Below are 17,591 nucleotides of genomic sequence, written 5' to 3'. Positions count from 1 at the left end.
GACACCGACCCTAGCCAAATGCAAACTAGCAAAAACAGTCAAAGATGATGAGGAGGAAACATGTCAGCTCTAAATCATTTTGGGTGTTGTTTCAGTGTTGCCCCTCTAGTGCACCTGTTAATTTCATTAACACCAAAGCAGCTGAAACTGATTAAAACCCCCTCTCCTACTTAACTGTACCGTTAAATAGCTCAAAAGTTAACTGACTTGATGGTAAATTAATTAAAAAAAAAAAAAAAAAAAAGCAGTAAAGTGAAAGAAGTCAGGGTAATAAATGAAATTCTAAAAGGCCAAAAGCTCTTTGTGGGTTTTCTTACACATTAGTTAATATTTGGCTGTATTTAAAACAGCAGGTAGAACAGAAATGGGGACATTTATTTCAAATATTTTACTTGCACATTTGGTGCATGACGTACATTTTGGGCACCAAAACAGCTCTGATCCACTGCATTGTAGACTTCTCAACGAGCTCTGAAGGTGTCCGGTGGTTAAGAAGAAGATGAGGCCTCCAGGGATTTGACTTGCTTGTCCAGCACATGCCACAGACAGCTGATGCTACATCACATCAATTCCCAAAGCAGTCATGAACAGTTTCTTACAGTGTGGCAGGGCAGGTAAATTTACATTTTTAAAACATCCCATGCAGTATGCGGTCTGAAGCATAGAATTCACATAAATGCCAAAACCAAACGTTTCCCCTGCTAACCATGGCTTTTTGCTCTTGCCTTTTTTCCTCTTAGAGCATCTTGCTACCTGTTCTTTCTCAGGTAAATAACAAATGAGTCCAACAACACATTCCAGTTTTTACTAATTATATGCAAAGTGCAGCTTGGATGGCATCTCAAATTATATAATATTTATCAGTTTTCTGGATTTTGTGTTTCTAACAACAAAAACAGTCATAATATTGTGCACGAGAGGACGACTGAGCAGAGCTGAGCGCCAAGCTTTCCTGTACCCACAAAGTTTTATATGCACAGGTAAAATGACATGCAATCATGGAGTTAACCTGTATGTGAACATAGACTGACATACACGTAGATTTAAAATAAAACTGGTTCCCTACATACATCCTTGAGATAAAGACTTTTTAAACAGCTTACAGGTTCTATTATTACCAAACCAAGACGTCAGGATTTAGCTCTGGTTTCACTCTGTTTCTATTGAACACTCGCCTTAATAGAAGAGGTGATACTACTGTCTGTGGCTGGATTATGTATTACTTCACAATACCACCCCCCCCCCCCCCCCCAAAAAAAAAAAAAGAATCTCTTTATTGCTTCCTTGACTCATAAAAATGATCTGTAATCTAAATATACCATTTTATTTAGGATAATATATGTAAGTTTATGTCATAAAAGGAACCCTAGCATGATACCAGAAGTACATTTATACAGTTCCCCTGTGCAGTTACTGCAGTGTATTCATTAACCACATCTCTGAATATGATTTGAATAGGTCAGTCAGACATGAACACATTTCTTTGCATCCTCAGCTGGAAAAGCAGGCCTTGTTTAAACTCATAAAAGACTGCTGCCTATCTGCTATTCATCCAAATTTTCCCTGGTACAGAAAAGCAGCATATAAGGCTTTAAATGTGCAAGACTCATAAGGGTAGTGTGTCTGAACTGTGTGCTGACGACAAAAGTAATTCAGACTGTGAGAAGAAGACAGCGTCTCTGGATATTTTTTTCTGTGTACTAGTTTTAACTTCCAACTTCACAGAAACAAAATGTGTTCCCGAACCTAAGCTGTCATTTCCACCACAGAACTGTGGCCACTTTTACTGCAGTAGCCTGAGGGCAATGTTGTCGTAAAGAAATCAAAAGATCTGCATGATTCCTGAAGTGTTAAAAACATGAATAGGACCCGCTAAGGACAATTTACTTTATATTGTGGCTGGAGCAGTTCCTGGTTGACTGCTCCCACTAAGTGGTTATGAAAATTACACCATTTTATTAAACCTAAAATGCTCCACTCCCCCAATAGTGACTCAATCAGATCCCCATGTCATCACACACAGCTGCAAATGTTCTATTTTGAATCTGATGCTTCAGTAAATCAGGTCAGTCTATGGTTAGCATGCTATGTGGAAAGCAATTATAGCTAAACTATGAATATAACTGAACAAAGAAATGGTTCACGCATGTGGTGTGTGGTGTTTTCCTACACAGTGCCAAACAGACAATACAGCTACACTGATGAAAAGCATAATGCATTTTCAAAAGAATACCATGATTTAAAGAACTAAATTAGTTTGAATCAGGTATTCACAGGTTTTAGAAGGAAGAACAGGACGAGTTCTAAGCACTAAAGTGAAAATATTCTGTGCTTTTTAAAAAAATCTTAGTTATGTATTAAGACTAATTTCAGGAAACACAGAAATAAAGTCAGCGATTAAAGAATGTGTATGAAAACTGAAAGAGAAGCTAGAAGAAGCTAAACTCAGTGATTCAGAGCATGTGACACAAATTATCTACATCCGAGAGGTACACTGAACACCATCTGCATAAAAAAAAAGAAATATGATAAGACTGAAAGTCTTTTGTTGTACCTAACAATAGGTTGGCCCATGAATGCCCATCATAAAGGCTTTGGTTATATTTTGTAAACACTGTTGGAGCTCACGCAGCTCTTAACAAAGCCAGTCTGATCTCAATGAATGAGGAAGGTGATGTATAAATCCTCTTTGATAGCGTTGGCATACAATCAAAAGCAGAACTGTACTTGGTGTTCAAAAGCAAAACACAGTCTTATTGTATTTTTAGACACATGCCTCCTAGTTAATCTGTGCATGTGTTCACGCTGTCAGTTTAGACCCTGCTATTTAGCAGGGACGGCAAGTTCCTGTGACAAGCTTTTTGTTTACAGCTGCCTGGCATTCTGCCTGAAAGAAACTACATATAAGAACAATAACACAACCACACGTGATAGAGACAAAGCTATTATGTCCACACAACAACACTTGCTAGACTAGAAGACTTGAATCTGAAACCATCAGCGTACTAGTCGGGAAACTGCTTACCCTAGGCCAGTAGATATAAAGGATCAGCCATTTCTGGCTGCCTGGTACTGACACTATATGAAGATAACCATCAAAATGACACTTCTTTTTATTCATTCTTGATTTTTCTTTTGGTCAAATAATGTGCAGGTTTATCTTTGGCTTTTTGGCTCTGGGCACAGACTATTCTCCTCCTGGATATCATCACTCAGGGATGACCTGACATAAGAGATCATCAATTGAGACATGACAGGGACACTTGAAGTCCTGCTAGGCTTCTCATGTCTAATGAGACCAATTTAATCTGTTTGGAAGGAGCACTGCTACAAGTCAGTGGATGTGTCCTTGGCAGCTGTGCCATTTCACTTGCAAAACAACTCAAAATAGGGTCAGAATTTGTAATATGAACAGCAAAATTCATGAATCCATCACAGCTAAAAAGGGTTTGCTGTACAATGATATGTCAAATGTATTCTTACTCCCTTTGCTGCCAAGAGAGTATATCTGAACAGTACTCAACTGCTTCAGGTAATTATGGCAACGCAGTCCTTCTAGGTTTTCCCTACTCGACATCCTAGTATAACCATTGCCCTTTCCATCTCGAAATTATTTCACAAGCACAAAAAAAGTTGTGCACACAACTTCCAAGTTAGTCACCTTTAATTGTGAGGGTTAATATCCAAAAAAAAGAGTAAAGACTATTTCAAACCATTTAAAATATATTGTTAGTTGTTCTGAAAACAAACAGGGCTTATATAACTTATTGGGGTTGTATTATACTCTGCATTTTCTAAATAGTTAAATAAAAGATCCAAGCAGAAAATGTATGCATATAATCCATCCTGAGCATGGGCACAAATGACCACAAAACAATTTGCTCATGAGTAACAGGTGAGACTGATGCGTTCTCCTGCATGTTTCTACGGCATCTTTCAGTTTGAATGTAAGGCAGCAGTGAGCATAAAATGGCAGCAACACAGACTCATTTCATGAAATGTTCATCAAGAGAGAAGCGAGTGATTTTTAGACCTTACCTCTGAATTTCTTAGGGGGGTTGTTGAGGTCACCTGTATCTGGTTGTACCACACAGCGATCATCCACAAGCCTGCACAGACAGCCATCATTATGAGTGAGTCAATAAGGACATATGCAAATGAAATTTGCTTTAATCCTCAGAAGGGTTTAATAACTTTTTGAATAACAGCATTCCTAATGATATTACGATATTATGAGAGAGTCATATTAAATTAGGGCGATAATTCAGGTAAAACCCATCACTATCTGGATTATTCTAATTCATGCAGCTCATGTACCCAAAATATGACTGAATACAAAAACAAACAAAAAAAAACTTTTCTTAAATAAGCAAAGTATTGTGTTTCCAACACTTTTTACTTTATTTGTTCACTGTAGCATATTCTATGGAGCCCTGTAGAGACAAAAATGGTTATTGTGTGGCCTTGAACTAGTAACATATAGCTACCAACTCAATAACTTCTGGCCACAAGTTGGCGTTTCATGGGAATGAGGTATGCAAATCTTGTGGCTGTATCTTAACTGTTTATAGTCAAAATTAGGGATGCTGCTTGGGACAGGCATTTTGAACAGCCACATTCTCTGCAGAGCCCAAAACATTATCAAAGACCGTCTCACCCAGGTCACCATCTGTTTGAACTGCTGCCTTCTGTAGGCGTTACTGATCCATGAAATCCAGAGGTACCAGATTCACTCACAGCTTCCAAATCCAGTAATCGCTCCCAACAAATAAAGATAGCTCCATAACGGTTTTATACTGTGCCCTTAAACATATGTCATTTTATGTATTTTAAATATATTTTATGTATGTGTTTATTTTAAAGCACCACATTAGAGCAGAACACCTAAATTCACTGTAATGCCAAGTACAATGACAATTAAAGGCTTTCTGATGTCTTAACAATTCAAAAATCGTTTAAACAAGCCAAAAATGGAGAAGAAGTCTAACAGCAAAACACTCAAAATACCGAAAAGCATAATCTACCGGAAAAGGTTAAATACTGACCATGCAAACAGTGCATGAGTATTCAAGAGACATACTTTAATAATCAAATTTAATGCTTTAAATGTATGGAATATAGGCCACACATGTTTCTGTTTATGCCATCACAGAATTATGCAGGCACGCACACACACAAACACACACACAGGAACAAACACCCCAAGTGTGCAAATGTAAGGAATGCTAGCAGCAGTATCCCGCTTTTCTTGCATGCTAGCATCAACATAGCTGTATCAAAGGTGGTTACGAATTGCTTTAGTTGACTGGTCATATTGCTGCTTTACCCTGACACAGCCTATATAGATGCTCTCATTTTCTTCATTTAAAGTACTGCAGAGCTGTGCTGGTTTACACAAGTGTCATGCACTTACTCTTCACCTAGCTTGTTTAAAGCCTTCACACAAAGAGTAGGGGCATAGCCTTCAGTCAGGGCTGCAACCCCTTATAGAGACAGTGGCATCATAAAATCTTAAAACCAATGCTCTAATGCTTTTATGCATTTATAGAATAATTTGTTTATATTTGTAGTATTTCTGGTGCCAACTCCCAAAGGTAGCAACTTTTAAACATGGACTTAACTACTAGTGTACATCCCTCGACCAAATATCCAGAATCTATGAGTGCTGTGAATGTTGACTCACTGGCCTGGATTTGTGGGACACTTAAGCATGTGCTGACCAACTTTAATCACCTCAGTGCGAATGCGCAGAACATCAAAAAGAAAAAAAAGAAAAAAGAAAAATAGACACACAAACAAAACCCTGAAATTGACTTAACTTAGGGGTACTGCACTGACCGGTCAAAGTTCACCGTACACTGTTTTAGACTCCACTGTACCCTTAATGATGAGTTTTAACACTTTTGTATTTATCAATAAAGATTGTTTGATGACCATTAGAATAGATTCCAGATGGTAGCTCCAGTAATCTACACTATATTGCCAAAAATATTCGCTCATCTGCCTTCACAGCCATATGAACTTGAGTGACATCCCATTCTTAATCCATAGGGCTTAATATGTTGTCAGTCCGACCTTTGCAGCTATATCAGCCTTAGCTGTTCCACAAGGTTCAGGAGTGGGTTGCTGGGAATTTTTGACCACTCTTCCAGAAATACATTTGTGAGGTTAGACACTGATGTTGGACAAGAAGGCCTGAGTCCGCTCTAATTCATCCCAAATGTGTTCTAAGGTTGAGGTCAGGACTCTGTGCAGGCCAGTGAAGTCTTTTACACCAATCTCACCCATCCATGTCTTCATGGACCTTGCTTTGTGCACTAGTGAATAGTGTTGTGGTAAAAAGAAGGGGCCATCCCCAAACTGATCCCACAAAGTTGGGAGAATGAAATTGTACAAAATGTCTCTAAATGACAAAGGATTAAGAGTTTCTTTTACAGAAGGGGCTGAGGCTAACTCCTGAAAAACCCACCCTCCACCAAACTTTATACTTGGCACAATGCAGTCTGAAATTATTCTTATACCAATCCTCGTACCAGCAAACCCAGACTCGGCCATCAGATTGCCAGTTGAAGAATTGTGATTCATTACTGCAGAGAACATCTCTCCACTGCTCTAGAGTCCAGCGGCAACATGCTTTACACCACTGCATTCAACACTTTGCATTGCAATGGTGATGTAAGGCTTGGATGCAGCTGCTCAGCCATGGAAACCAATTCCATAAAGTTCTCTACACACTGTTCTTGAAGTAATCTGAAGGCCACATGAAGTTTGCAGGTCTATAGCAACTCACTCTGCAGAAAATTGGTGACCTCTACACATGATGTTCCTCAACATCTTCTGATCCTAGTCTGTGATTTTACGTGGCCTACAAGTTAGTGGCTGGGTTGTTGTTGTTCCCAATCACTCCCACTACCACTAACAGCTGACTGTAGAATATTTAGTAGCAAGGAAATGTCATGAATGGACATGTTGCGCAGGTGACGTCCTATCACGGTACCACGCTGGAATTCACTGAGCTGATGCCTAGGTACTAGGTTGATGTAATGCACCTGTGACCATGGATGTGATTGGAACACCTGAATTCAATGATTTGGATGGGTGGGAGAATAATTTTGGCAATAATGTGTATATAGGCAGAGGCTGCTCTCACTATGACTTTTGATGCACACCCAATCATTCTGTTCTGAAAGCAGACCTGAAATGTGAAAGCAACTGCTCAGTTCAGAATAGAGAAGCAAGGTTAACTCTAGTAGACGTCCAAGGTGTAAACACTTAATGTCTTGCCAGCTCAAATATAACAGAGGAGCCCCATCCCAGCATTAGTAGCTTGTAATAATACAAATTTTTTAACTTATTCAAGGTATTGTTTTTTGGTGTGTCAAGTGTACAGCACTTTGTTTTCAGCTGGGAGTTGTCTGAAAGTGCTATATAAATAAATTGGTTGCTTGAAACTAATTACTAACTGCTACTTTCCTCCGTATTTTACATGCTTCTACAATCATAGATGAATTAATCTGACACAACAGTATATGCAATATTAATTCTGCTCTGTCACAGCTCTGTCAGTCAGAAGAAATACAAGTTTCATTGTCATGACAAATCTTTTTTATGATGTCCCCAAAATGCTCCCAAGCAAGCAAAGACACACAATCTCTCCAGCATGTCTTGGGTCTGCCCCAGAGTCTCCTTCCAGTGGGACTCACTTTAATGACCTCATCTAGATGATGTCCCTGGAGGCATCCTAGCTACCTCAAATTTCTTCTGATGCAGAGGAGAAGCAAATCTATTCTTACCCACTCACAAATAACTAAGCTCCTCAACCTAAGGCTGAGCCCAGGTAATCTTTGCAGATATTTTTGCTGCTTTGTATCTATTTATCGTATCATTTGGGGTACCATCCACAATTTATCACCATAGGTGAAGGTGGGAACACAGACTGACCAGTACATTGACAGTTTCAGCCTTACTGTCAGCACTCCCTTTGCTGCAAAAGAGAAATCTGTCCAAGTTCAGATGTGACACCTGAGTTCAAAGAACTGGACAGATATTAGGTGTCTGAAAGCCTTTTTTTAGAATCCAAACAGTGTAAACCACCACATTTCAAAGGGGTTTGAGAAGTTGCTGAAATCATTCCTGTAGCTTAAAATTATAAGCTGTAAGCAATTCTCCTGTCTTTCAGGGCCTCTATTTTGGGAACATTATTCCTCTTTGAATCATAGTTTTCTAAATCATCAACCTCCAGTGAAAGCACAAATTTAAAGTCAGTAGTACGATAATTACAATTCAGGGGAAGCCCCTGGGATAACTATAAGACAGTATATCGGCACAAAGAGGACACTTGTGTAGGATGCACGAGCAGGTTGATTCAGGTGCATCTTTTTATAGGTCATTCTGTACACACTTGCACACTGCAGGAGCCCTGTGACGATGCAGAAGTCACATGTCGTGAGAAACTTCGCTGCAGAAATGAAAAGCTGATCACCTCGATCACACTGATGCACCGATGGGCCGAGCTCCAAAAGAAACATGAAACTCAGGAGTCAGTGAAATCCAAGGGCAGAAAGTGGCCTTCAGGGCTACACTATCATTGATTGTCAGCCTTCCCGCACCAGTCGTGATCCAGGTAAATGCACCTGTCTCTCAGGAGTGCAACACTTAATACAATAAATCTATTTATAGGTACGTCCTCTAAGCTATTCCCTTTAACAGAGAGCGCTCACAGAAGCGGATGGGCTGGGAGGGGGGATTACTTGGCATAACAACACAAGATAGGAAAATTGACAAGCTCCGTCATGGTGGTAGCCTTCAAAGCTGTGCTCACATTTGTTGCTATGGTAGGTGACGCATAACACTAAAATTGTTTAAGAGCATAGCGTCTGAAGGCAAGGAGAAGGGCTCGACTCATCCTCTGGTAAACGGCAAACTGAAATAGTGACAAGGCAAGAGCAGAAAAACTGCAGCTCTTAAAAGGGAGAGGGAGGACAGGACAATACAGATGCTGTGCCCATTTTCACCTCAGGAGAAGAAAAACAAACTCCCCAGGACAGCAAACAGAAAGAAGCAGGAGGGAGAGAAACAGGCTAATTCTGGGTGCTGAAGCCTAAGATGCCAGACGCTGGACAGGAACATTCACATCAATGATCGCCCGCTGTTCCTCTTTTAGCCTTCTGTTTTTCCTCTGTGTGCCAGTTGTGTGTCAAGACTTTCTCAATTTCCACATAATGAGATGCACTTTTAACTCACTGCCTACAATTAGGAAGGAGTGGAGATGTCAACTAGTTGAAAACATGGTACTCAGCATGTACCGGGAGAGTAATTTCAGGCACAGAACAGCAAGCAAACACAAAATAAATAAATAAAGCTACAACTACAGGACCTAGCACTTCTCAGAGAGAACACTGGACTGACACAGTTATCCAGAGTGACATGGTATGTTGCTGTGTATTCATAGATAAGAAAAGCTACACATTTGACTGAAATAAGTTGCAACACATCAGGTACACACAGCATAGATGTCCTTAAATTTGAAGATTACAAGCACGGTGTATCAGCGTCTTCTGTAAAAGCTGCTAGAGCTGGTAGATACTGTGTTCTATTTTAAATAATTTACTAAGAGACAGCATTTACCAGCCACTGCTGGTAAAACCAAGCAACAAAACTGCAGCATAACGAACAAGTTCTACCCATTACTGTACTAATATTTGAGCTAAAATATTGATGCCTGGCCATCTGCAAGACAGGCTAAACAGTGTGCAAAATAAAGCCTCCAAAGGACCAAACCCTGTTACGTTTTCCTGCCTAGTCCAAATATTTTTCTATCCCAGTCTCTGCAATACATCAACTGAACTGGAAACACCTGAAAAAACCTCATCTTTCTTTTTCATTAATTTTGGTTAAATCAGTTATTCACTATCACCTTTTTTATGTTGACTAAAGACTGGCCAATCTGATATTTGTTAGAGGCCAATATATACATTGGTATCGCCATTCATGTTGTACATTATAAGTGAAGCTTATGAAAGAAAATTGGGTGAGATACTTAAAGAAAAACAACACTTGGGTCTTTTGGCCTTGGCTCGAAACAACTCATTCATTACATGGGTTAGTTTGTTCGTTTTGCAGTGTGTTGGAATAGGGAGATGGTGGAGGAGTCATGAAAATTAAGATAAACACAGGAAGGCTTACCCTAAAGTGCTGATAAATCCACTGGTGGAGCCTTCTGCATACAGGGAACAGATGTCCCCGATATGGAGGAAACTGGACATTTTGTCTGACATGGTTTCTCTGTGGTGATAACACCTGCAAAAAGTTGACAACATGAGAATTTAAAGAATCATGACAGACAGCAAATACAAGCAAGCCATACTTATTTAAGACATTTAAATCATTTCATGCAGTAATACAATTCAGGTGTACCTATACTGTAAGCTGCAGTGGTTATGATCACCTATTTAAACTATTATTACCTTTATGATTTTGCTACCCATTGTTTGTCTACTTGATTTTTTAGGCCATTCTCAGAGCACCACCTACTGCAAAATCACCAATGGCTATAACAAAAACTACTATTATAAACATTAACCACAAATAACTGAACTACAAAGCCGTCCATTCCCCTTGCATGGCTTTATTTTGTTGCCAGTTCTGCCTAACAGTACAGCTTGTACATATTTATGCAATATTCGTTCATAGATTTGTTAGAAATGAAACAGTAAAAAGCTTCATGTGTATTGTGCTGTTATAGCTGGGTGAAAGCAATAGGTCTGGTATTTAGGTGACCTGTTTGTTTTCAGGCTACGAGACCTCAGCTCGAATGAAAGACCACCAGCTATACCTTCTGTGGTCTATATAATCTGTGATTTTTGCAGTTACTAAGAACCACCCAAAACCTATGTCACCATCATTTCAGACTGAGAAGCTCATTGTCTGTAACACTGTAGCATCAAACATCACTAAGGGGCAAACATATTTATAGTCCTGGATGTGATTGTGAAGGAACAGAGACATTTAACAAAAATAATAAAAGATTACAATTAAAAAAATGAAATCAGAAGTCTCAATCCACGCTAGACATGTAAACTTTCTATTCCCTTCTCTACTGCCCTGTGTCAAAGCACGTAAACTAATTTAAACGTCTCGTGGCACATTTGAACCGAGTTGCACGAGCATTCTAGCTACATTACATGTCAGGTCGCACGAGCTGCAGCAAGACAACAGAAACAAACGAGCGCGTGGGCTACTTCCTTGACAGGGATGCTTGCATCTCAGTGACAAAATGAACAAAGCCCGAGCCTGGAAAAAAAAAAACTAGCGTGCACAGGCAAGGACTTTACCTGACAGAACTAAAATGAAGGCGTCAAAGGATAGAGGCAGAGAGAACCGCGGGAAGAAGTGGGTCAGCACGGGATAATTTCCACAGTCCTATCCTCGGTTAAGTCCATGGCAGTGAAACTCCAGGTCAGAGCAGCCTGAGCGACGTTATCTCTGACAGCTGAATGCGTCCTCGGCAACAATCCTCTTCTTACCTCCTCCACATGTCACCGCAGGAACGCCCCTTTCGTTACTATTTATAATACGGCAGTGCTTCTTGGGTAATGTAGTTCTTTAGGCATTTAACTCAAAAACAGAAACAATTTTCAACCTGGAGCGGAAATACGTGACCTTAATTATTGTAAATAAATACAATGTATTCATGCCCAGTGGCATAATAATAAAAAAGTAAAATATGTATATATTTTAAAAATGTATAATTAGCCATAAGAATGAAGAAACTATGGTGTCTTTTAAATACTCTGTAGATAAATGGTACTCAATCCGAGCACTCAAAGTACATTATGTAACTTGCCTAACACAAACACTCTTTCTATCTAACATTGATATTCCAAGAGATGCATCAGAGAGCAACTCAGGGTTAGCATCCTGCCCATTTGGCATGTAGACTGGAGCAGTCAGGATATCGAACTTACAACCTTCCGATAAGCAAACGACCTGCTCTACCGCCTGAGCTACAGCCACCCCATAACTAACACTGATAAAACGTCTGTAATATCACATGCCGTAAGCCTTTTGAATACAAATAAAACCCATAGACACGTGTTCTGGACTAGTAAACATATCTCTGGCGGGGGGGGGGTCACATCCATGTGACTTGTTTTTTTGTTTGTTTGATTTTTTAGTGTCTACATTATTTTACGTATATGATGTCAAAAACAGAGGCAACCACACTGCCTTGTAAAGAGGGGGTCATGCTGTGCATGCCAAAGTGAAAGGACACGAGATAAAGACATCCATTGTGTGGGCAGCCTCCTGTCAGGAACACTGATTCAGTCGCAAGCAGTCAGATTCCTGGGTTTGTAATGTATTTATTTGCTTTGCTTCCATTAAATTAAATGGTCTATGCATCCTAGAAACAGAGATGGACCTGCCTACTTGCCAACAAGTTTTTTAAATTTGTAAGGTAAGCTTTGGCAACCTCACAACCTCAGTCTCTCCCAGTCAATTTTGAGTGATCTATTTTTTTTTTTTTTTTTTTTGCAGCGACCCAGTAAAACCACAGTGTGTCATTTTAGGCTACTGAACTGGAACAGACTCTTCTGTGCACTGAAATAGTTGTAAGCACTGCCAGATGCCAAATTTACAAAGATTAATAAAAAAAATAGGAAGGAGAAAGTCCTTAAAGTGATCCTAGCAATTCTTCCAAAACACGAATATCTGAAAATCCTTAAAAGCTTGATTAATTCATAATGAGTCATAATTGCAATTTCAATGAGGAAGCAAGAGATGTACGAGGAGAAAGAGCACTTTCATCCCAAAAATGGGCCCAGTGGTATTAACCAAGCCCATCAATTAGCTCTTGATTTGGTTTCTTAGCTACCGGATGTGGAGAGATTGTAAGAGGACTAAATGGGGTTGGATAAGTGTCCATTACCATAAAAGTGCTTCTTTTCACTTTCTACATTCCACATTTGCTTTTTACACACACAGTGGGGTCTTTCAGATGTAAATGGCTGCATGTTGTTATGTAGTAGAGCTATCTAAGGCCAAAACCCCTCTGATATTCATGCTCTTATGCTCTGTATTCTTTGTGTTGACCACATCTCGCAGTCTACTTGTACAAAACCACTTATTATTACTGCGTGTGTTACGTCACTTTCTGTACAGTGAATTGCTCTTCCAGCTTAACGGCTGTCCAATCCATCATCGTTACCCAACTATGAAACAATCTCGATCAAAAGAGCATTAAAAACCACAATGTAAAAACAGACTGCCCGAATCATTGGGGGACAGATGGGAGGTGGGTGACTTGTCTCTCAGCATCACTGTCAGGACTTCACGACATCAGACACTAACCTTTCTTTACTCTAAAATATTTAGAAGCTTTGGTTGAATTTGACATTAAGTGAAGTTGAACACAAATCACTGAGTACTCAGTTGTCATGGATACACTGTACAGACGACTGGCTAGGGAGGAAGTTTATAAATATAAAACTGGACACAACTGCTGCTGTGTTTTGTGAATTGCAGAAAACGATGTCAGAAATGGCTTGATTTGTAGCTTGGTTAACACAGTGCCCTCTTTATTCTCTGGGTTCCTTTGGTCAGCGTTTTAATTCTAGTAGCCTCCTTTAACGTGAAGAAGTCACGTGCTCCAGGAAGACACACACACACTCACACATAGGATGCATGAACACAACAGACTCCGCGGTATAGATAGATATGAGGCAGGATAGGTGTGGAGACAGCTTGATCTCTCATGTAATTTAAGGGTCGTGGACAAGAACCCAAGATTGGTTGGAAGGACGGGTGATTCATCTCGTAGCTGACGGAGATGCACTAAATTTACAAATGACTATCAAATTAGCAAATACAACATCTGCATGCTGGGAGTGCAAAGGAGACAGTGGGATGACAAAATGCAGCGACCATCTGTGTGGGAGCAGAGATTGTGAGACTCATCATTGTGCATGTGTTACAGCGAGTATTCTCATGCAGATTCCAGGCCTTCCCTTTGCAGCAATGTGTAGGCACAATGGCTGGTAGTATCCTCTTCTGAGCCTCTGATAGGCCCTGTGTGGGCCACGCTTGCGAAACCAAGCCCCGCATTCATCAGAAATGATGGTATACAAGCAAAATAGGGGAAATTGAGGAAAAGATATATTAAAAGGCAACAGCTCAGTTTAGATCATTTCTTGGTGACAGAGTGTTCACTGTTATAACGTTAAGTTCCCAAGTCCACATCAGCTCTACAGTGTTGAAAAAAGGAGGAAAGGAGGGCTCTGTAACCCTATCACTCTCTTATTGGTGTTGTGGATCTGGGACAGGAAACCACTCAAGGCATGAAGCCACTGGGAGCAAGAACCACAGATAATGACTTATTAGCAATTTCAAGCTAAATGTAGAATACTGGTAGAACTTCACTGTCATGGTTCCTGTTATACTTCTTTGTTTGGTTTTGTTTCGAGATTCTCTTGCAGTGGTATTTTCTAACACTAAGAAGTGAAGTTAGTTATTTCCTGTTTTTACTTTGACGGCATGTTTTATTATGTGTCCTGTTGTGATACTATTTCTTCCTTTCCATCCTCCATGACTGCCTGTCCCACTGTCTTAGCTTCACGTATTTATTTCCCACCTATGCCTAATCACCAGTCACCCAGTGTGTATGTGTGTGCATGTACTAGTCCCTTCTTTACCCTGTTTTGTGTAGCCTCTCCAGTGTTCCTGTACCAGGTTCTTGCTTTGTGTTTCTCAGTTTGTTGCATCAGCTTATAAAGGCTCATTTCTGTTTTAGGTTGGCTGACTCCTGGTGCTTTTTTAATACTACTTCTGAATCCCAACGGAAATTATTTTTATTGGACTTCCTAAACCAATAGCTTAGTCAATATCAGCATGCAACATGCACAACTGTGCGGCAGATGGCGTAAACAAATGTGCCGTAAACAAATGTGGTGTAAAAACACACTAACTGAGCACAGGATCTTCTTGCAAAGTCTGAAAAGAGACAACAATCTGCTTTCCTCTCCTGGTCTCCCAGCCTTTTTCAGTACGTGACGTATGCAGGCTGTGAATGACATCACACCCCCGTGGAGTCGAGTCCACACATGGTACTTCAGTTTTAGTCAGATTGCACACACAGAACCACATGCAGACAAGTGGTAAGCAGGGTAGTTGGCAGCCCCAACGATGCATGAAAGCAAGCTGCTCGGAGGAAGCTTCCTGTACGTGCTTAGTGGTTGACCAATGACAGCAAAAGAAGTGAAATAGGAGAACATAATTAACCAGAAGGAGATAAGATAAGAGATTTTTTTTCATCTCAAAGCTGTAAAGAAATACAGATCCTAGCTATTTTATAGCCTGTAAGACAACAGGTATTAGTAAGACACTGGGGCATAAAGTAGAGATCTACCTCCCTAAAAATACCAGATAATTATGCTGGTATAATGGCCTGCATATCCCCAATGGAAATAGTCTGATTAGACCAGCTGCAGAGATTTTCTAATTAGGCCTTGTGATTTTTTTTTCATATAAGAAAAATCATTTTGTGCTGGATCTATATTCAATTTATAGCAAATGTAACCCACTCACTCTAAAAAAAATGTAACAGTGAGTCTGATAGCATCTAGATAGAAGTGTGCTTTGGATATTTCATGGCCGATGAGTCTCCTCTTCAAAAGCAATGTGCCCAGACCAGAGGATCACTTCACCACGTCACCTTGGTTACGGCATAATCAATATGACACTCCGTATCCATATGTCTCCCAGGCGTCTGATGTGCACAGGTGGACGTTAGCAGAGTTTCCTGTGTGACCCAGTCCCACTGAGGGAAACAATATCTGGAGGAGGAGACAGTGGTCTGAAGTCACTTATTTAACCTGGAGAACATGTTCCATAAGCTGTTTTAAAGACGGGTAATCATTAGGATCAGGAGGATGGGAGGACTCCAGCTTCACTTTCACTGCATGCTATAAAGTAGCAGCTTACTAAACTTAGTCTCTGTTATATGGTGGAAAGATATGACAAGACCAATAATGGAACTGGGGCTTATATTTTTCAGTGAACTGCTGCACATGATTTAAATATCCTTAAGTGTAATAGCCTGCAGATGAGTCGTCTTATGCCGACACGCACTCTTGCTCAACCAAGCGTTTAAACCTGTGAAACAGCGGGTCATTAAGCAAAGCTTGTGATTGCAGTGGAAAATAATGACAGTGATTATATCAGTGGAAATCCTTGGCATAAGTGAGGTTGTGATTAAACCGGTTATTTTCAGGTTCTCTAAAACTGATATCCATCCTTTCAAGAGTCGCCCTTCAATTTAAGTCACACTAATAATGGTGTGACGTTTCGCTGAAGCATTTCCTAAAGTAATAATACACTCCAAAGGACAGGTCTGGTTAACAACTTGTTGTATGTAAGAGTAGAAAAAATGCACATATGTGGTGTTCTGATCAGTACTGAGTGCAGCTGTGGAGGCGGGTGCTTCTTGGGCTCCAGAACTTCCTGCTGAGCTTGCTGCAGGTGCCCTGGGCCAAATTTAACTTCACATCTGTGAAGGGAGGAGCCACGTTGAAAACCCTCTTTAACGCTACCTTCCTTTAACACTGAAGTGAAACTGCAAATTGCAATTTACTCCGCTAGATCAGAGCACGACAGGGGGAGGGAAGGAAAAAAACTACTGTGACTCCTTAGAAGAGCAGCCAGCAGTCCTATTGAACGTTGAGATACTTTGCTCTGATGGCTTCAATGAGAACAAAAAACAACTTATTTCACACATTTGACAATTATGTCAGCACAAAGGCCAATGTTTTATGTGTTCTGCTACAACCTGAGAGAGCACAGCTAGTCAGGTGTTGTCAAGTTCTTTAAAACACATTAGAATTAATGACGTGTTGTTGAAAGAGACTGCAGATTAAAATATGTCTTCTCTTAACACTGAAACAACAAAGTCAAGAGTTTTAAAATGTGTCCCAAACTGGAATTTGAAATGCCTTTGACATATGAGGCCCCGCAGATATCTGTCATTTTTTCTTTTCCCCTTGATTTGGCTGCGGGATTCAAGACAAGGACATCTGCTCCCTCATCAGAGAGGTGCCCCACTTCTGAACAAATGGACTGCCAGTTGTAATTTCTCCACTGTTCATTCACCCTTAAATAGTGTCTCGCTCCTTTATCAATGTGATGCATTGCTCACATAAGGATCAAGGTGTACCTTATCTTTTGTCCTTTCGAGCTACACCAGGCAAGACATTTAGGTAAAGCCTATCAGGCCAAATCAAAGTGGGGGCAGTGAAGCAGAGGTGTCATGATGAAAACAGACATATTATATAGAAGAATGAAGAATTGTTCTTAAAGGAAGACTGAGTGCTCTGACAGCACTGTACTCTTCTATTCATCTCTGAGTTCAATTCTAGTCTATTTATATAGCGCCAAATCGCAGCATGAGTCACCTCAAGCTGCTTTATTCTGTAAGGTGGAGACCCTACAATAACAGAGAGAAAACCCCAACTTATGGGCAAGCACTTGGCAGCAGTGGGAAGGAAAAACTCACTTTTAACAGGAAGAAACCTCCAGCAGAACCAGGCTCAGGGAGGGGC

The 17,591-nt window shown here is 40.2% G+C and overlaps 1 protein-coding gene across 12 annotated transcripts in view; it reads right to left on the bottom strand.

Moving 5' to 3' along the window:
- The window catches only part of itpr1b (inositol 1,4,5-trisphosphate receptor, type 1b), a 79,425-nt gene extending 67,899 nt beyond the window's left edge, over positions 1–11,526 (bottom strand). For all 12 annotated transcript variants that reach the window (XM_086291427.1, XM_086291428.1, XM_086291432.1 and 9 more), the window contains exons 1-3: positions 11,334–11,526; positions 10,186–10,299; positions 4,039–4,109 (exon numbers count right to left, since the gene is read on the bottom strand). In XM_086291427.1, coding sequence (XP_086147553.1) covers positions 4,039–4,109; positions 10,186–10,277 — 163 coding nt within the window. In that variant the 5' untranslated portion in view covers positions 10,278–10,299; positions 11,334–11,526. The remainder of the gene's footprint in view (positions 1–4,038; positions 4,110–10,185; positions 10,300–11,333) is intronic.
- Positions 11,527–17,591: the final 6,065 nt, after the last annotated feature.

This window comes from Aulonocara sp. 'chitande type north' Nkhata Bay, linkage group LG5 (assembly GCF_057382095.1).
Source record: "Aulonocara sp. 'chitande type north' Nkhata Bay isolate Kocher_YH1m ecotype deep benthic linkage group LG5, A_spYH_male_GT1.1, whole genome shotgun sequence".
NCBI lineage: Eukaryota > Metazoa > Chordata > Actinopteri > Cichliformes > Cichlidae > Aulonocara > Aulonocara sp. 'chitande type north' Nkhata Bay.
This window is presented reverse-complemented; position numbering and strand designations above follow the sequence as displayed.